Here is a 20,928-nt window from a genome sequence, read left to right as displayed (position 1 = left end):
ACCCTGGGAAGTCCCTGCTCAAGTCCCAGAGCTGGCCCAGAGAGCGGAGGGGGCTCAGGAGGCAGCTTCGGGCCCTGGACAGCGATCTGGGGTCACAGAAGGGGTGTGTGTGCACGTGTGAGGGCGGGTACGTGTGTACTCGCTCGCTAAGTGAGAAGCGAGCGGGTTGATGAGACCCTGAGCGGTGCCAGAGTACGAATGCTGCAAGAGTGGCCCGCGGAGAGGCCAGGTGCATGAGGGTCCTGTGGCCACTGGAACAATCACAAACCTAACAGCTTAAAACGACACAAGCTTATCCTACAGGCTTGGGGGTCAGAACTCCAACACAGGTCTCACCTGAGTGTCCCAACCTCCCTCGTGCCCCCCTGGGGCCTCCTGCACTGGGAGCCCCTCCCTCTGGCAGGCACAGGGCCAGAGCCGCTGTGAGAAAATCGCATCTGTGGGCCTCGTTATCATGGCGTGGTGCCGTGCAAACAGTTTGTGCCAGGTGCATACAGTCAAAATGGAGGGAAAAGGGACTTCCCTGGTAGCACAGTGGTTAAGAATCCGCCTGCTGCTGCAGGGGACACAGGTTTGAGCCCTGGTCCGGGAAGATCCCACATGCCGCGGGGCAACTAAGCCCAACCCATGCGCCACAACTACTGAAGCCCGCACGCCTACAGCCCATGCTCTGCAGCAAGAGAAGCCCCGCAGTGAGAAGCCCGCGCACCGCAATGAAGAGTAGCCCCCGCTCGCTGCAACTAGAGAAAGCCCGCGCACACAGCAACGAAGACCCAAGGCAGCCAAAAATAAATAAATAAATAAATTTATTTAAAAAAAAAAAAAAATATCAACTTACAATTAAGTAAATCGTATTAAACACATAGGTCATAAATGTTCCAACCTCGTCAATTCCTGATCAATTTACTACAGTTACTATTCCCTGTGCCCCTGAGCTGTTTTGCCTGTTGCATCCAAGGGATGGAAGGCCCCACTAAGGGGATGGCCACCCGTTTCCTCCCAGTCTCTGTCCAGTGGGGTCAGGCTGGCTGCTTGGAACTGGCCACAGTGGCAGAAGTGACACCATGGAAATCTGCAAACGTTACAAATCGGTCTCCCCAGCCCCCCAGGAGCTGGTTAGTCAGCCAGACTGGGGAAGGGGGGTTGCCAGGGAGTGGCAAAGCCCCAGCGAGAGGCGTCTGGGCCCAGGCAGGGTGAGGACGGTGGTGGTCGAGCACTGGAGCCAGAGGGCCGAGAGGGGACCCAACGTTCGCAGCCACGTGTGGAAGCAGGAAGGTGGCGGTGACAGTGGCCTGGTGCGGGCGTCAGTGCAGGGGGCATGGGCAGGAGCTGTGCGGGGGCAGGGCAGCCCGAGCGGTAACAGAGCCTCAGTGAGTGAGAGGCGGCCAAGCAGATTAGTCAAATGTGGGCCACGTAAGGGCAGCGGGAGCCAGTCTCAGAGAAGAGATGTTCCAAATGCAGAAAGGGAGAAAACCAGAACGAGCCCACCCTGCAGGGAAGGACAGGAACTAGTATAGATGTCGGTGTGAACGCACAGGTACCAGTAGGAATAGGTAAGTGTGAACATGAAGACCAATGTTGATGTGTGTGGGTACGTATGTCCATGTATGTATACACACACACCCATGCACACACATGCACACACACACCAACTGTCCACTGACTAGCCTGGGAGCCCTAATGCCCCGACAGCAGCTAACACACTGCTTCCAGGGCCAGGTCCCTAGGAGCTTCCTCCCCTAAGAGGAACCAGGGCCCCAGAGAAATGGCGGATTCCCAGGCTGGGTGAGGACAATGTAAGATGTGCCTGGAGCATCTCGTTGTTCTAGAAAGCAAAGAAAGTGCTTGGAGGGATGGGCACGTGTCTGAGGGACACAGGAGCCAGGCTGGAGCCCACTGGGCCAAATTTGAACAATTTGAGCATTAAGATAAATATAGTCATGGATTATAACCCATTGAATAAAATGGGAAATCACATGTCCATATTGATATAAATAAACCAGAAGGGAAAGCTCTTCCCTACAGTAAAATGCCAATTAAGAGTCCCAATCACCGTTTGGCATCCATCTTAGTAATACTTAAGCCAAGAAATGGCAATGGAGGGCTTCCCTGGTGGTGCAGTGGTTGAGAGTCTGCCTGCCGATGCAGGGGACACGGGTTCGTGTCCCGGTCCGGGAGGATCCCACATGCCGTGGAGCGGCTGGACCCGTGAGCCATGGCTGCTGAGCCTGCACGTCAGGAGCCTGTGCTTGGCAACGGGAGAGGCCACAACAGTGAGAGGCCCGCGTACCGCAAAAAAAAAAAAAAAAAGAAAGAAAAAATGGCAATGGAGGTGACAGCTAGCACATAAAACTTTGATGAGGAGCAGGATATTTATAGAGTCTCAAAGTATCTCCCAAAGGAATACTAATTAATTACAAAAAGAAAAGCTTGCAATTGAGAGGAGAGCAGTTGCAGTGACTTCCAGGTGGTCTAGGGACCCAGAGCACAGCTGCTGCAAAGTCCGTCCCTACAGGAAGGTGGCCTCCCTCAGGTGCCCCCCATGGCAGGAGCTCCTTAGCAAAGGCAAGCTCTCCTGGAAGGGGGTCACGTACATTCCTGTGTGGATGGTTCTCTCTTAAAGGAGCAACCTGGCAGAACAATCAATGAGAACAGAAGATGAGAGGTCAACAGCAGAGAGAACAGAAAAGGATGCAGGAAACCCACCGGGGTGCAGTGATGGCAGATGGAAAATCCTTGCTGTGTAAAGCTCATCAAATTCGATTTGGAGTGCCGCTTACATACCTTCAGTGATGGGGAACTCACTGCCTCCAGCAGCTACTCCACTGTTAGATGGTTTTGAAGCCTAGGATGCCCTCCTTTTGGCTTCCATCAAGCCAAGGTCTGTAATCCTACCCGGGCCCCCAGACCACCTTTGAGGGGTGTGGGAGAGACACAGAACAAGTTCACCTCCTTCCATTTGAAAATGTATCTGTTTCAAGACAGGGCTACATACACATACCCTTCTGCTGTCAGGCTGAGCTTCTGGAAAGGGCCACCTTGAACATGTCACTTGCTTTTCCTCAAGAACCTTACTTGGCTCCCCACTGCCTCCCAAACAAAGCCTGGCCTCCTTAGCACGCCCCCTACCCCTTGCCGCCTCCCTCCATGGTTTCCCGTGTGAACCCTCTAGTCCAGCCCTCCCACCCACAGAGCCTCAGCCCACCTTCCTCTTTCTTGTGTCTGCCACCTAGCAACAGCCTGCCCATCACTCTAGGGGCCACTCAAAGGCTGCCTCCGTCATGCAGCTTCTCCGATTGCCCCAGCTGGAAGGTTGGTACTCACCACTGGCCTCACCTCTCTCCTCCATCCTCCCATCCAACATTTAATGAGAGGCTGCCACATGCAGACCCTTTTCCACGTCCAAGGTATGCAGAGATGGGTCAGGGGGTTGCAGCCAGACACAGGAGGCAGACTTGTTCACAAATGCACTGTTTTGCAGGTACATTTTCTGCTCAGGGACAGTGAGGCCACAGGGGAGGGGCCATTGACTCTCCTGGGACAACCCAGGAAGGCTTCATGGGGGAGGGCAGAGCTGGGGTCTGGTCGTCTCTGACTGCCCCGCAGGGCCAGCACATACAGTGCCAGATACATGACTGCAAAGTGAAGCAACAAAACTTTCCCTACGACAGAGGACAGAAAACCAAGAAATTCCTCTAAAGGTTTGATCAACAGTGACAGCAGGACCCGAAAGGCAGTCAGGAGGCAGGGCTTTGGGAAATCAGGCACTGCCTGCCACTGTTTCACTGACTCAAATGTCTGTTAGGAAGATTTCCCATACAGGTTTGAAAGGACTTGGAAGAAGGAAAAGCCAGAGGAATGCAGGATTTCAACATTAACGCCCAGCAGGGCCACCTATTAGCCAAATACACTGCAAAGTTGACTGCCATGCAAGATGTCACTGGGGAAAAGCCCCACCAGCTCCAGGCTGTCCCCAGCTCGTGCGCAGCACGGGGTGAGAGAGTAGAGGGGGGACGAGGGGGACCCTGCTGCACACCTGCTGAGGGACCTGGGGGAGACACCTGCTGCCTGGGGCGCGTGTATCCTCATCTGTAACACGCGTCCACCTCACTGACACGAGACACCAGAAAGCCCCTTGCAAGCTGTAAAGTGTTGCACAGGTGTAAAGGTACTTGAAGGACAGTGTACTGTTGTATTTCTTTGCCAACAAGTCAGTGGGTCAGGGTCAGTAATTTAGTGTAGCTAAGCCCAATCCAGCCTGAGCCTGCTTTTGTACAGCCCACAAGCTGAGAATGGCTTTACATTTTTAATGGTTGAAAAAAATTAAAAGAATAATATTTCATGATATGAGAAAATGACATGACATTCACATTGCAGGGTCCATAAATAAATAGTTCCGCCTATTTGTTTATGTATGGTCTTAGGCTGCTTCCAGAATTTACGGCAGAGTCGAGAGGTTGCGACAAGCCGAGACGCAGTGGTCCCCAAAGCCAAGACGCTGACTGTCTAGCCCTTTCAGAACGTGTGTGCCCACCCTGCCCCAGATGACAACGGTGGACAGAGGCCCGTGGCCCTGAAGGGAGGTCAACCTAACACCCCTCCTGGCCCTCGGTATCCCGCCCTCTCCCACTGCACAGCCGTGACCCCTCCTGTCACCTGAGCCTCCCCCTCACTCAGTCTGCACCCTGATGTCTCCCCCAAAGCTGGAGGACACCCACCTCCTGTCAAACTCTTTGTAGGCGCTCTGGAGCCAGCCCAGGGACGGCTTGTTCTGGCTGTTCAGCCCAGAGTGGAAGTAGATGATGGTGTAATCGCTCTCCACATACTGGTCCAGCGTGTACTTCGAATACCTCGGCACAAAGCACAGGATGCAGTTATGAAAATCTCACCATCGCTGAAACCAAATATGCCTTCTCCATAATGGAAACTATGGTCACCCAGTGGGTGCCAGAACCAGGCCATCTGGAGACATGTCCATGGCAACACTCAGAATCCACATGCAGGGGGGCCCAGTCTTCATTTCTTAGATGACAACTGAGGCTCAGAGACGTTAAGTAACTTACGTAAGGTCACACAGCCAGTGAGTGGATGTGGTGGCCTGAATACGGCCCCCGAAAGACATCCTCATTACATCCCCAGAACCCATGAATGTGGCCTTACTTGGAAAAGGGTCTTAGAAGATGTGATTAAGATAAGGATCTTGAGAAGAGGAGTTTATCCTGGATTATACAGGAGGGTGCTAACTGCAATCACTCGTATCCTGAGAAGATGGCTGTAAAGAGTGAAAGTCACGGAGGGGAGACAGCCATGTGAAGACAGAGGCAGAGTACAGAGGGATGCGGCCACCAGCCCGGGAGGGTGAAGGGTGGCCGACAGCCACCAGAAACTAGAAGGGGCAAGGAAGGCTCCTCCCCTGGAGGCGGAGCTCCCTCTAGGACTGCAGGCCTGAGGACACCTTGCTTTCAGACTCCTGGCCCCCAGGACCGTGGGAGAATAAATTTGTTTTTTCACGTCACCCAGTTTTGGGTAATTTATTATAAGGGCCACAGGACACTAACACAGAGGATGAACTGGGATTCAAACCCGGGACTAACTCCATCCCTCCACCTCAGACTCCCTGCTGTTCTGCTGTATTTCTAGAAGCAAGCAACTCCTTCCTTCCAGATTAGCTAACGTTTTTTATTTTTACTGGAAAGTAGACCCTGGCTCTGCTAGGCTTCTGTCATTTGACTGCACAGGATAAGCTCTACAAATCCAGCGATCACTTCTCAGGGCTGCGGAGTCCTGCTCCTTCCCGGCCACGCCTATGTGACCCGCTTAAAAAGGCCTCGTCCAAGGGCCTCCCTGGTGGCGCAGTGGTTGAGAGTCCGCCTGCCGATGCAGGAGACACGGGTTCGTGCCCCGGTCTGGGAGGATCCCATATGCCGCGGAGCGGCTGGGCCCGTGAGCCATGGCTGCTGAGCCTGTGCATCCGGAGCCTGTGCTCCGCAACGGGAGAGGCCACAACAGTGAGAGGCCCGCGTACCACAAAAAAAAAAAAAAAAAAAAAAAAAAAAGGCCTCGTCCGGCCACCTGTAGATGAGCTGCAGAAGGGCCATTCCTGAGCCCATCAGTACTCTGGCTCCCGACCTCCAGCTGGTCCGGCCAAGTTCTCGCATGTCATGTCGCCCGAGTCATTCATTACCTAGAAGCACATCCCGTAATGAATCCGGTCTGGTGCTCCAGGAATTCAGGCCTGGTTTCTCCAAGTCTGTGGTGGGACCACAGCTGCCTTCACTGTGAGCCGTGCAAACGCGGCCCGCCGGAGCTCTGGGGTCCACAGTGTGGGCTGGGTGCTCGGGTGGACAAGCCCCCCAGAACTGCTTGAGGAGAAAACCCCAGCAGCCTCTGCGGTCTGCCAGCATTCGGCCACCTGCATGGCTGGGACAATGCACTGGGATCTTTTCCTTGCTCAAAAGGACATCAGTGTCTACTTAGCTGGTTTGATTTCTGAACAACATCAGAGTACCCTCCACCCAAAGCACTGACTATGTGACCTGCAGGTCCTTGCACGTATTTACCCATTTATTTAATCCTCACAACAACCCCATGAGGCAGGTACTAACATGCCCATTTTACAGAGGAGTCAGCTGAGGCTGGCAGAGGAGAACCAGTAAGGGGCAGAGCCAGGATCCGAAGGGAGCAGCCTGGCTGCAGAGTTCACCCTCTGACCCACACTGTCCTGCCCCCAGAAAGCCACGTACCCCCAGCCATCATTGGCTTTGATGTAAAAATAATGCAAAGCTGACCTCATGCAGTACGTGGTTTTGGTTCAGCAATGTGGAAGCAACTTCAATGTCCAGACTCACTTGGGCACAGGTCCTTTGGACCAAGCCCTCAGGGACAATTCACTGAGCCCATCCTTCCCTGGATGGAACCCAGATGGAGATCTCTGACTTCACACAGAGAGCCCTTGAGCCGTTGAGAACGCCTCCTCATCCTGAAAGGATGGTCACTCTTGCATTTCTCAACTTTTTCAAGAAAGGAGAAATAGGAAGATGTCCTTGCCCGGCTCCCTTATCCACACTGGATACTTGTGGTAAAAGCAGGCACCTCTCCCCTGCCCCTGGGTTCTCTCCACAATGTGCCGAGTTCTTCTTGGGATCTCAACATGTCTGCGTGCGTGCTCAGCATAGGAAGTCATGAACTCAATCACTGGTTGAGCTTCAAGGACAAGGACTGATTTCTTCACCCATCTCAGAAGTAGGAGTGCACATCTGGCCACAGGAAAGCCACCCACTTGGATGGGGAGAGGCAGGATGATGTCTATGGTGTCACTTTTTCCCCGAAAAGCCATGGAAAAGACTAAGCATTAGGGCTCATCCTATCACGGCCGAGAAGCCCATAGAGCATCTCTGAGTCAGGTAGAAACAGGCGCTCCTTCCTCCAGGCAGATGCCTTCCAGCGCTAGGTGAGAAGAGACCCGCTTGATAGTAGCCCTTCATGTCAATGCCCTTGGGCAGTGAACAACCTACACAACTGTTCACAGCGGCCATGCTTACCACTTCCATCTGGTGGTGGTGGTTTCTGAGGCAGGTGCCTGGAAAGAGCACATTGTATCAGTTGTTGTCAGAGGTACTTTTTTTGGGATTGAGGTGAAATTCTTAACATTAACCATCTTAAAGCGAACAATCCAGTGACATTTAGTACATTCACAACATTGTGCAATCATGACCTCCATCCGGTTCCAAAACCTTCTCATTGCCCCAAAGAAAGCCCATACTCATTAGGCAATCATTCCTCCTTCCCTGCCCCGCCACTGCCAGTAACCCCACCTGCTTTCTCTCTGTCGGGGGTACTTCTGTCTTTACAAGAAAACAAATCCTCAACTCATCCCTGGTCCAGCGGTGGTACCCTCGGTGAGAGTTGACCCACAGGTCATGGATTATTTGATGTCACAAAAGGAATAATCTGGCAATGGAACATGCCCAATCTCAGAGGGCCGCAGGATACGAATGCTCCGGGATCGGGCATCCTCTGTCTTGTGTGTTCCGTAAACACAGAGTGGGCTGAGAGCAGTGTCAGCTGCTCAGGAGGAGGGCGTGGGGAGCGCCTCCTGGGAGGGCAGCTCACCGGCCGGGGTAACGGGCTGCCTGGGATTCTAGCTCGCCTCGCGAATTCCGCGGCCAAGCCCATCACGCGGCAGCAGAAGTGGCTAAAGACCCTCTGGGCATCCGCTATCGGCAAGGCTCTTGCTGTTGCCGTTCTATCTTCAGCGGCTCTTGGAAGATTCTTTAACAAACTAGGTCGGATGCCTGGGTCAGGGGGATTCTCATGAAACAAGCAGCCCAAAGGCTTCCAGATGCTCCTATGATCCAACTGTGCCTCTGTCCGCTTTGAGCTGCGGGCCCCAGGCCACGGCCGCTGGGCACCACGCTGTGGGTAGACAAGCGGGGCTTCCACGGTCGAGAGGGAAGCGGGTCTGGAAGCAGCCCTGGCAGAGCCCCTGGCGCTGTGGCCCCCGAGCCGGCCCAGCAGCGGGCGAGTCTGCCCCCGGCCAGCCTTTCCTCCTCTCTATCCCTCACAAGGGGACACAAACATTTCCAGGGATGCCCAGACATGGGCTAGGGTTAGGCTGCTTGAGTGAAACGCAGTCGGCACGTTGTCAGGGACCACAGTCTGAGGCCCGGAGCACCCACACGAGCCCCATGGGTGCAAGAATGTCCCAAATGTGGGACACGAGTCACACGGGCGCCTGGCCTCTGCAGGTAACCTGAGCGAGGACTCGACCCCCAGCAAGAGCTGCTGGGCAGGAGGGCACTTCGCTTGATTTCAAGCAGCCTCGGTGGCCCAGGACCAGGAGCTGCCCTCCTCCCCAGGCCAAGCTTGTCACCAGACCTGAGGCCGCCTGCTCACCCGGGTGACTCCGGGCTGCAGTCGGGACTTTGGCAGCTCTCAGGACACCCGAGGGACCTGGCCAGGGAGGAGGCCCCGGGAGCAGCGTGGCCGTACAGAGCGCGCAGCCCCAGCAGAGAGGGGCAGGATGGAGGAGGGGTGAGGGCAGCTGAGGCCATGGCAGGTGAGTGGGAGGCGCTGCCTTCTGAGCAGCAGGAAATGAAGCAAGTGCAGAGGGCGGCCTGTGTGGCTTTGAGAGGGAGGCCGTGAGGGGGGGAGGGGGGAGGCCTCAAAGGGCCCTGAGGGAGCTCCCTGGTGGCCTAGTGGTTAAGATGCCAGGCTTTCACTGCCGTGGCCAGGGATTCAATCCCTGGCTGGAGAACTGAGATCCCGCAAGCCGCATGGCGAGACCAAATAAATAAATTAATTAAAAAATAAAAGGGCCCTGAGTCCAGAGTTCAAGTCTGTGGACCTAAAGTCACCCGAGGCAGGAGGGAAGACATCAGTCCTGAAGGTGGGATTGGTGACCTGGCACTGACGTGACATCTACCTGAGGACCTGCTAGTCAGTCTGTCTGTTAGCCTGTGACCTGGCACATCCGCTCTGTGCTGAGAGTGACGGAGAGGCACCTACACAGGGAGGGGGACACACACGGGAGTGGGGTGGGGAGGGCGGCCTACGGAGGGTGTGTGTGCAAGGTGGGGCGTGGAGGGAGCACAGGGCAGACTTAGCTCAGCAGCCGCCTGTGGTTGAGCTCGTGAGGCGGGGGGACATCCGGCAGCAGCAGAGCGTGATGACTCGTCTTCCGAGGCAGTCCTCCCCTGCAGGGCAGACAGCCGTGAGCCCTGGTCCTGGCACCGACACCCAAGGCTGCTGTCTCTTGCCACAGCTGGGTGCGATCCCAAAAACCAGCAGCCTCTGGACCAGCCCACCTGAGCCAAGAGGCACGGGAGGCTGCGGTGAGGTGGTGGCAGCACCTGCCGGAAGGGCACCTACTACCTGATGCTCCGGGTACCTTAGCCAAGGTCACCTTCACCACCACCTGCATCCCCAGAGCGCACGCTTGCTGCCCGTGCCTGTGGCTCAGACGGCGTCCAGCCATCATTTACTGGTTGATGGGCGGACTGGTTATAGGAAGAGTATCAGAACCTGGAGAAAATAGAAGGGTGCCCCTCCAGAAATGTACACGGTTCTGAACTCAATTTAACTCACAGTGAACTAGTATTTACAACTGTTCTCAGACATTTACTTAAAATGAGAAGAATGACAGCCGAGCATCCTCATCACCGGCCAGCTCTGAAGGGCGAATCAAGATCACACACATGCGCACACACTCACACGTGCAGACACTCACACATCACGTGCTCTCGGACTCCCGCCCGCTGCCCGGCCAGGACAGCTGTTTGTTATTTATGACACGTCAGCTTCTCCCGGGAGCCTGCAAGCCACTGGAATGTTCAGAATTCGACAGTTGTTTCGGTTTCCAAAGACAGCGGTCTTTTCACAGGTTCCTTGAGAATTCTGGTCATGGTTTCTGTTTGTTTAGAAAGCTCCTGTTGAAAGTGCTGCGCTGAAATCCACACATTTATCTGCTTCCCTTGCCAGATGGGCATTTTCGGGCACAAAAACCTTCGATGGCTATGCCTGGAAGTACAAAGTGTTTTCCAAACAGTGTTTCTACCATCTTGGAGGCCAGGGTTCCACGGCTCACCTGAGCCTGTGCTCATCTGCGAGAGGGAAGGGCAAAGGATGACTTTGCTTCTGAAGATATGAATTGTTTGTGCAGCTACTGAAGGAACATGGAATTGAATGACCCTGGGGCTGAAAGGGAAGTCAATATCCACGTTGAAATGTCGAAAACAAAAAAATGAGGAGCATTTTTAGCACTGGAATCAGACCAAGTGGAGAGTCTCGGGGACGTGCTAAGTGGTTTGGTGAATGGAAGACCAACTCTGGAGTAAAAAGACCAGGTATGGCCCCTGCCTGGCCCCATGGTCCAGGGGAAAGGACAGGGACGGCATGGGGGAGTGTCTGCCCAGCTCTGCGAACCCCTCTCTGAGAACCAGCCAGGGCTCTATCAGCCACGTCCACATCTCCAGTGACTTCATAGGTGGGGGCTGCTGTCTGCCCCAGGCCGGCCCTCACTTCAGACACCAGCTATGTGTCAGGGGTCCCCAGGCCACCCCACTTCTGACCAGCTGCCTATAGATTCGGAACTTCTCACTACCTGCCTCACAACCGATAATTCATCAGCTCACAGAACTTGGGAAAGCGCTATACTTACAATTAGTTTTCTTATAAAGAATACAAATCAGGACCCGGCAAGAAGGGAGATGCACAGGGAGTCAGGTGGGGGGTCGGGGGTCCTGGCCATGGAACCTGTGTGCCCCCTCCCCATGCAGTCAGGACATTGACCACACACACCACAAAACAGCTCCACTGAGCTGCTGTGTCCAGCGCAATTGTTGGGGTTTCATTACATAGGCATGACTGGCTGAATCACAATCCAATCAATATGCAGCAACCCATGCATCCACACGTCCAACCATCCATCCATCCATCCATACATACATACATACATACATCCGTCCGTCTGTCCATCCATCCACCCACCCATCCATCCATCCATCCATCCATCCACACGTCCATCCATCCATCCATCCGTCCATCCACACGTCCATCCATCCATCCACACGTCCATCCACACATCCATCCATCCATTCTATCCATGGGTACTGCTGATTAAATCATCGAGCTGGTTTACTGAGCTTGATCTCCAGTGCCCCCAAGGCCACAAAGCCCCAACCCTCTAGTCACATGGCGGGTCTCTCCCGCACAGAAGCTCCACCCGGAGTCGTCTTGTGAGCATAACTATCTAGGGGTCCTGCACGAGTCAACCCCTAACATAAACTATCACGAATCACTAAGATACTCCTATCACTTGGGAAATTCCAAGGATTGAGAGGCTATCTGCTGGGAACTGGGACAAAGGCCAGACACATTCTTTACTGCAGTGTCCCATGACCCTGCACCCCAGCCCACTGTCCGCTGTGCCAGAGGGGCCTCCACGCACCAGGCTGGCGATGCAGGGAGAGAAGCAGCAGGAACCAGGGCCTCGGACGGGGCATGCCACCGACACGACACACCACTCCCAGCTTCGGGGCCCAAATGAGAGACGGTGGTGGGACGGACGGAACGAGACTACTGTGATGAGGAGGGCGAGTGACCCTGGGGAGCCCGCAAGGGGGGTCAGGGACACGATCAGGGGTCACTGGAAGGCCCGCCCAGATGCCAGCTGGAGGACGGCCAACGGCAGGATGTCCCGAGTGGAGACTGCCCGGTGGAAGGAAGTGGGGGGAGGCAGACAGAGACCTGCAGGCCAGCGATGGGGGGTGGGGAGCCAGAAGACCCCCGTGGAGAGCGTGGGTGGCTGGGCCGTTCACTGGGGAGGGAACACAGGAGGAGGCGGCGGTGGGGGGGCACTGGTGGGGCTGTGGACACGGGCTGGGGCTCCACCGAGGACCCCTCAGGGAGGTGATGATGGCCTGGCAGTGGACGAGGGGCCGGGAGGCCGGTGGGAGCAGCTGCCCGGTGCGGTGGGTCGCAGGGAAGAGTGAGGTTCACTGACGAGAACCCCCCACCCTCCATCCTCTCAGCGCCCTGCTGGCCGCGGTCGACTGCCCCTTCCCTCGGGCGGGCCCCTGAGAAGAGGCGGGCAGCTGAACGCCCACACCCCGCGGCAGTGAACAGAGCAGCCCAGTGCCCCAAGGACACAGAGAACCCAGGGAGGCATGGAGAGCTTCACAGAGATGGGGGGATGGGCATGGGGACGTGATGCCCCCACCAGTGAGGGGCAGCATGGCCACCCCCAGGCCAAGGGCGAGCAGCGGGAAATTCCCAACAAGAAGTCGCACGTCAGGCTCTCAGAAAACCCAGGGAACCCGGTGTCCAAGAAAGAGATGCCTCTGGGTAACGCCAGGACATAGTAGGTCTCCAGCAGAGGTCAGTGCCCTCCCCGTACACTCGGGCCCCACTTCCCTCCCACCCACAGTTTCTCAGTTTGCCAGTGGCAGAGGGAGAGGCACCTCAGACCTACTGCTGATGAGGGGGCCCTGTGCTGGCCAGGCGAGGGGACGTGCTCCTGTCCATCCAGAGAATGGATGGGGTGTGGAAACAAGGGCAAAACAGGCAGGTAAGGGTCAGAATGATGAATTCCCCCCCGAGGAGTCTGGACTCAGTTCAGTCAGCAATGGGGTAGGAGGGGCTCTGGCCAGGCTGTGAGCCCCTCCTGCCCTGCCATCTGCAAACGAAAGTAGGGAGGGTCCCTGGGCAGAGCACAGCATGTGCAAAGGCACTGAGACAGGGACATACAGTATGCAAGGCCAGCACCCACGTCGGGCCTGGTTCCTTTCCCCTATGAGCATCCTGTTTACAAAAAAACACTGATTTCTTTCGATAAACACTTACTGAACATGTACTGTTTGCAAGTCTATCCACTGGCACGAGGCTGAGCTATGGAGGTCAGCTACTCTTGAAGGCATTTTACCTCCCCCAAAACTGAAAGGGCAACTCACAGCATTTTCCTTTCACATCAACAGATTTCTAAATGTCCTGCCAAATTAATATCACAGCATTATTCAGATTCGACAAACTTTCATGCAGCTTAGAACAAGTGCCACGGTGGGTACATTGGGTTCCTTATGCTGTTCTCTCTACCTCTGATGCATTTGAAAATTTCCATAAAAAAATGTGAAAAAGGAGGGAGGGAGAGAGGAAGAGCCAAGGCTGGGTGCTCTGCCCATCGGGACAGAACCCCTGCCCCACGCACCAGCCGGGCAGCCCTGGGCCAGCCTCTCTGCTCATCTACAACGTGGGGATAAGAGAACTGACTTCGTGGGGAGCAGGAAGGACTAAATCCATAGCTTGACTAAAGCCATGCAGAGCTGGCACACAGCAGGTGCTCAATAAATGTGACCCGTTACCACGTGTCCGGCAGGATGGTGGGTGCTTCCAGGTGTGCTTTCATTTGTGGGTGTGGAAATCGAGGCCCAGAGAAGCCAAGTGAGCCACCGGCTGGCTTCAAGGGCAGCACCCCCAGCCCGGCCTCCATGGCCTCCTCTGCCCCTGGAACCCCATGTTCCGGGTGGGGAGGCCTTCGCACTCCCGCAGCCCCTGCGTTCAGGCCTCCTCCGCAGCCGTGAGGAGCCCCGGGACCCCCAGTCCTTCCGCTCACCGAGCAGTCGCTGGGCATCTGCATTAACAACATCAGTCAAGATGAGTTTGGGGCTTCCCTCGTGGCGCAGTGCTTGAGAGTCCCCCTGCCGATGCAGGGGACACGGGTTTGCGCCCCGGTCCGGGAAGATCCCACATGCTGCGGAGCAGCCGGGCCCGTGAGCCATGGCCGCTGAGCCTGTGCGTCTGGAGCCTGTGCTCCGCAACGGGAGAGGCCACAGCGGTGAGAGGCCCGCGTACTGCAGAAAAAAAAAAAAAAAAAAAAAAAGATGAGTAGATACCCTTGCTGCTCTCTGGCAGCACAGGCCAGTGTATCGAAACGGGCTTCAAGATGATGATATATGGGAGGAAATGAAAACTATCAATAAAATGCAAATTCTACAAGGCCTCGGTTTAACTCACGACCCCTTCTTCTTCCCTCACAGTTTACAACACGACATTGTTCACTGTCTCCGAGACAGGGGGAGTCCTGTTTATGCATAAAGAAATGATTCCCTGAGCTGAGACCCGTGACACGCCCACCACCACCCATCATCGGCTCCGAGAGTGAAGGACGATTAAAACGTGTAATAAAGGCATCAGCGATCTCACTGGGACTAATGTGGGAGTTTGTTTAGGTTTTTATTTTAAGGTTGCTAACTGTTTTTTGCAGGAGTGAAAGGGGATTTGAAGACTCGTTTTGTCTGTGCCCTGTAGGAAATCCCAGCTGGGGTCTGCATGGTTGTGAGGGAAGCTCTGGCTGTGAAGGTGGTGACTTGTCAGTCACCCAGCAGGACCAGGTCCGGCATGTCCCTCTGTTCTCTCTTCTCTGCCACGCGCCTCTAAGATTATACCTCCCACCACCTCTGATCCTGGGGCGGAACTTTCCCTCTGCCCACCCTGCTTTCCAACATCTAATGTGCCTCTGAGCTCACAGCCCCGGACCCAGACTGGAGCTTCAGAAGATGACCACCACTCTTTAAAATATTTTTTATTTTTTATTTTATTTTTTGGCTGTGCCGCAGGGCTTGCAGGATTTTAGTTCCCTGACCAGGGATTGAACCCTGGCCCTCGGCAGCGAGTGCGCACAGTCCTAACCACTGGACCGCCAGGGAATTCCCTAAAATATTTAAATCAACACTATCTTTTTAATTAATTTATTTATTTTTGGCTGCATTGGGTCTTCGTTGCTGCACACGGGTTTTCTCTAGTTGCAGAGAGCGGGGGCTACTCTTCCTTGCGGTGTGCGGGCTTCTCGTTGCAGTGGCTTCTCTTGTTGTGGCTCACGGGCTCTAGAGCACAGGCTCAGTAGTTGTGGTGCACGGGCTTAGTTGCTCCACGGCATGTGGGATCTTCCCGGACCAGGGCTCAAACCTGTGTCCCCTGCATTGGCAGGTGGATTCCTAACCACGGTGCCACCAGGGAAGTCCCAACAGTATCTTAAGACTTAAAATTCTACAAAGTTTCCATCTGGCCAAATACACAGTCCCTTACGGTAATAATGAGAGATCATTCAACATAACTTTTTTTTTTTTTGCGGTACGCGGGCTTCTCACTGCTGTGGCCTCTCCCGTTGCGGAGCACAGGTTCCGGACGCGCAGGCTCAGCAGCCATGGTACACGGGCCCAGCCGCTTCGCGGCACACGAGATCCTCCTGGACCGGGACACAAACCCGTGCCCCCTGCATCGGCAGGCGGACTCCCAACCACTGCGCCGCCAGGGAAGCCCCCAACATTACTTTTTTTTTTTTTTTTGCGGTACGCGGGCCTCTCACTGTTGTGGCCTCTCCCGTTGCGGAGCACAGGCTCCGGACGTGCAGGCTCAGCGGCCATGGCTCACGGGCCCAGCCGCTCCGCGGCATGTGGGATCTTCCCAGACCGGGGCACGAACCCGCGTCCCCTGCATCGGCAGGCGGACTCTTAACCACTGCGCCACCAGGGAAGCCCCCCAACATTACTTTTTGATAAGAGTCTTTGGCTCTGGCCATGGTCCTGATGTTGAGCCCCGGGGGAGGCGGCACCTGGGAGAAGCCCTTGGTGGGGAGGGATGCCTGGGTACACCTGAAGTGGACCCCTGGGGGGGCGGGGTTCCGGGATTGGCACGTGCCACCTCCTGGAGGAGAAGGAAAAAGTATTCCAGGTCCTGAACCGTCCCCCAGGCTGCTGGCCACACAGGAGTGTGAACCTGAGTTAGGGCCGAGGGGACAAACCTGGACACCAAAGTGAGGCCCAGGAGGAGGAGGGTAGAGGACTGGCCCTCAGGGAGGGAACCCCGGGGTCTGCTCTCACCATGTGCTCCAACTGGAAAAGCCACAGGCTTACCCAGACTCGGAGTGGGATTTACACCACGTACGTCCTGGTCTCCAGCTTGCAGAGGGCAGATCATGGGACTTCTCAGCGTCCATAATTGCGTGAGAGCCAATTCCTATGAGAAATCTCCTCGGATACATACCTCTATATAGCCTACTGGTTGTTTCTCTAGGGATCCCTGACTAACACGCTGCCCATGTGAGAAGTGTACCTGGAGTGACCCTGATTCCTCAGGATCAATTAAAGCGATGCAATAGACTCCCCTCTGGATTGACATATACACACTAATATGTATAAAATAAATAACTAATAAGAACCTGCTGTATAAAAAATAAATGAAATTAAATTAAAAAAAAATAGACTCCCCTCAGGCCACTGCTGGGCGTGGGTGGGGTTGCTTGCCTTCTGAGTGTTGCTTTTTTTTTTTGTTACATAAATTAACCCATTTATTATAGGCTAGCAACGTATCAAATGGTGGCGCTTCTACTGATCCTTCAATTCCTTCAGTCTTCTGATGGCAGACTTTACTGTGACGGCAGAAGTGGTGTTGTAGGTCCACGCACCACCAGCTACCGTTTTCATGCAGGAACCACAGTGCCAAATGCCCACAGCTCGCCTCTTCATCTTGGTCTTGCCACAGAAGGAGCAAGTGTACTTGGCGTGCTAGCTGATTTCAATTTTCTTCACCATTTTCCTCAGGGAGGCACCATAACGGGTCTCGTATTTGCCCACAATTCCAACCTTCTTGGTGCGTTTTGCCATGACGCTGCAACCCAGGTCCAAGCACAGAGAGGCCTGAGTGTTGCTTTTGATGAGTTGTAGCATAACAGTCCCGGGTTAATCAAGCAAATCCATTTAATTCTGGCCTACATTCTTTAAAGAGCTCTTTAAAGATGCTGCCCGGTGGCTACACAGAGCACTTGGTGGTGCTCTAACAGCTGTGTCATTTGCGTTTTCAAAACACTGGCAGGTACTTTTGTTCCTCTGTGGTTTTCACACTATAGGCACAGCCAAGCTGGAGTGAGTGGCCCTACTGAGCCCGCCACATGCCGCAGGGCCCTCAGGAAGGCTGGCACTGTGGTGTTCCTGGGAACCGACCACCCAACTAGGACTCACCTGCCACCTGCAGGATGCCGTGTCGGGCCACATCATAGAAGGGGTGATTCATGCTCAGCACAGGGTCCTGGCCAGCCATGGGAGCCACCGAGGGCCTTCTCGTGGCACCCAGTGCGGTGGCCTCCTCCTCATCTCTCTGCAGCTCTGCAGCAGACGACAAGGATGAGAGGAAGTAGCTGTATTTCCGAGGAAGGAGGAGAGCGAGGGAGCCTCCGGACGTCTTTTTACTGGACATGCACCTTGCCTCTGCTGTGCACCCACTCTGTGCCCGCCTCTGCTGTACACCCACTATGCACCTGCTCAGTACACTGCACCATGGAAGGAGAAAAATGAGACCTGAGAGCTGGAGTATCTTGCGCACTGACAGCAGTGGAAACTGAGGCTCAGAGGGGACAATGACTTGCCCGAGGTCACACTGCTAATCGGCAGTAAGGTGTGGACGTGAACTTGATTTCCCAGCTCTAAACTCTGACTCAGGGCCTTCTTGTAAGATGCTGACACTGGCAGCTGGCAGGAAGCCGTGGCTGGGGTCAAGGGAAGAAACCGGGGTCACTGTGCTATGAGGCAGTAAGAAAAGGGCTGTCCAGGACATGGAAGCAACCTAAGTGTCCATCGACAGATGAATGGATAAAGAAGACGTGGCACATATATGCAATGGAATATTACTCAGCCATAAAAAGAAACGAAATTGAGTTATCTGTAGTGAGGTGGATGGACCTAGAGTCTGTCATACAGAGTGAAGTAAGTCAGAAAGAGAAAAATAAATACCGTATGCTAACACATATATATGGAATCTAAAAAAAAAAAAAAAAAAGGTTCTGAAGAGCCTAGGGGCAGGACAGGAATAAAGACGCAGACGTAGAGAATGGACTTGAGGATACGGGGAGGGGGAAGGGTAAGCTGGGACCAAGTGAGAGAGTGGCATGGACATATATCCACTACCAAATATAAAATAGCTAGCTAGTGGGAAGCAGCCGCATAGCACAGGGAGATCAGCTCAGTGCTTTGTGACCACCTAAAGGGGTGGGAGAGGGAGGGTGGGAGGGAAACGCAAGAGGGAGGGGATATGGGGATATATGGATACATATAGCTGATTCACTTTGTTATATAGCAGAAACTAACACACCACTGTAAAGCAATTACACCCAATAAAGATGTTAAAAAATAAATAAATATGTTTAGCTTAAGCAAAATAAGAGAAAAAGAAAAAAGAAAGAAAAAGAAGAGGGCTGTCTTCCAAAGTTTAATTTTAGTATAGGAGGTTCCTTCATACAAAACAAATCCAGGTTCCTTCAGAAATGTTTTCAGGGACTTCCCTGGCGGTCCACTGGTTAAGACTCTGCTCTCTCAATGCAGGGGGTGCAGGTTTGATCCCTGGTTGGGGAACTAAGATCCCGCATGCTGCGTAGAGTGGCCAAAAAAAAAAAAAAAAAAAAAAGAAAGAAAAAAAAAAGTTTTCAGTTGGAAAACGAACAGAAAATTCAAATTTCAGGTGAGGGTAGACTTCGGCCCCCAGATGTACTGGGATGAATAGTATGACTCCAAAATCCACGTCTACCTGGAAACCCACAATGTGACCTCATTTGGAAATAGTGTCTTTACAGATGAAATGAGTTAAGATGAGGTCACACTGGATTAGGGTGGGCCCTAAATCCAATGACATGTCCTTATAAGAAGAGGAGAGGACACAGACACCCAGGGAGAAAGCCACTCGAAGATGGGGTCAGAGACTGGAGTGACACGGCCACAAGCCCAGGAGCACCTGGGGCTCCAGAAGCTGGAAGAGGCAGGAAGGATCCTCCCCTGCAGCCTCCGGAGGGAGCACGGCCCTGCTGACACATTGATTTTGGACTTTTAGCCTCCAGAGCTGAAAGAGAATACATTTCTATTGTCTTAAGGCTCAAAGTTAGTGGTACTATGTTCCAGCCGCCCCAGGAGACTGACACAGCAGACTGGCATCGAGAGACAGAACAGCTGAGTTAGCATCAGCAGGGGGCATGACGGGGTGGGGTGAGGGGTTTGGGAAGAAGCTGTGACTTTTCCTAACAAATTCTGAAGATGATCCTGATGCAAAGCCAGGTCTGAGACCTCCTGATTCAGACCCACACCCCATGCCAGAGAGACCCACCCACGACCCCAGGGTGGCCCATCTGTAGCTGGGGGGATAGGCCCAAGTGAGGCTGCCTCACGTGGTCTGCAGCCTGCCTCCTGTGGCCTCTCACCCACCGGTCCCAGAGCCACCCCCACTCCTTGGTGTCCCCTGAGCCCATGAAGGCCCGGGGGAGGGGTGGACGGGGCAAGGCCCTTGTTTATCAACAGTGTGACAGGTCCCAGAGCAGGACCAGCGTGGGAGGCTGCAGGGCACACCTCAGCCATCCAGTCATCTGGCAATATGTACTGAGTATCCCCACGTGCAGGGGACAGTTTTAGACAGTAGGGACACAGCATGAAACACAGAGTCCCTGTGGTGGGCAGAATAAAGGCCACCCAATGATGTCCACGTCCTGATCCCCAGAACCTGAGACCATGTGACCTTAGATGGCAAAAGAGACTTTGCAGGTGTGATTAAGGTAAGGATCTGAGATGGGGAGATGGTCCCCCGGAGCCCTCGAGGGAGTGCGGACCGGCCCAGCGAAACGCGTTTCAGACAGTGTTGATCTAACCCACTAACTCAGGGACGTTGTTACAGCAGCCCAAGGGGATGCATGCACTTTGTCCTCAAGGGCGGCCTTCTGGTGGGGTTGGGAAACAGACAACAAAGAAAGGTCAGGCGTCAGGGACAAATGCTGATGAAAGGTCAAGCTGCGTGAGGGGGTAGCAGTGGGGGCCGAGTGTGTCAGGTCTGAGCAGAGGCGGGAAGGAGGGGAAGCAGGGAGCCAGGCTGGAAGCTGCTGGAAGGGGAATCCAGGTGGAGGGAACCACGTGCCAAGGCCATGAGGTGGCTGCAGGGAGTCCCCGAGGAGAAACAGAGAAGCCCAGCAGGGACCTCTCTTCCCAAGGAGCCGGAGCCGCTGGGGGCTTGGAGTCAGTGAGGGTCATGCTCCATCCCCACTAGGGTCCCTGGGCAGCTGAGAGCAGGGCAGGCGGCAGAGGGCAGGGGGCTGGTCCCATTGCCATCCCGTGCAGCCCACCGAGGTGAGGGGTCGGACCAGGCGCTGTGCCCCAGGGTGGGGGGAGAACAGGCTCCCCTGAGGAGCTGTCGATGGACGGGCATAAAACAACAGGCGGGGTGAGGACGGAGTGTCCCAGAAAGAGGACAGGGTCCCCAGCGGGGTGAGCGTAACAGGTCACTGTGGCCAGAGGGAGAGCAGGGGTGAGCGGCCAGGGTGAGCCCGACCACGGGGCCTCAAAGCCATGGTGAGGATCTGGGTTGTGTCCAGAGAGCCCTGGAGGCCACCGGGAGGGTCAACAGAGAGCT

At 54.6% G+C, this 20,928-nt stretch overlaps 1 protein-coding gene and 1 pseudogene across 2 annotated transcripts in view; both read right to left on the bottom strand.

Annotated features, from left to right (window-relative positions):
• ARHGAP8 (Rho GTPase activating protein 8) overlaps positions 1-17,604 on the bottom strand; it is a gene marked incomplete at its 3' end in the record, with an annotated part of 50,894 nt that extends 33,290 nt beyond the window's left edge. Inside the window, 4 exon segments of the mRNA XM_079714914.1 lie at positions 4,719-4,850; positions 9,606-9,643; positions 9,646-9,695; positions 17,511-17,604. Of these exon segments, the coding sequence (XP_079571040.1) occupies positions 4,719-4,850; positions 9,606-9,643; positions 9,646-9,695; positions 17,511-17,589 (299 nt within the window). The 5' untranslated portion in view covers positions 17,590-17,604.
• On the bottom strand, positions 16,811-17,156 carry LOC307060007 (large ribosomal subunit protein eL43-like; annotated as a pseudogene). Its single transcript has one exon. The product of its transcript is annotated as a large ribosomal subunit protein eL43-like (transcript).
• Positions 17,605-20,928: the final 3,324 nt, after the last annotated feature.

The sequence above is a fragment of the Hyperoodon ampullatus genome (genome assembly GCF_949752795.1).
Source record: "Hyperoodon ampullatus genome assembly, chromosome: 11".
Lineage (NCBI taxonomy): Eukaryota > Metazoa > Chordata > Mammalia > Artiodactyla > Ziphiidae > Hyperoodon > Hyperoodon ampullatus.
Note: the sequence above shows the minus strand (reverse complement) of the source record. Positions and strands in the feature narration are given on the sequence as shown.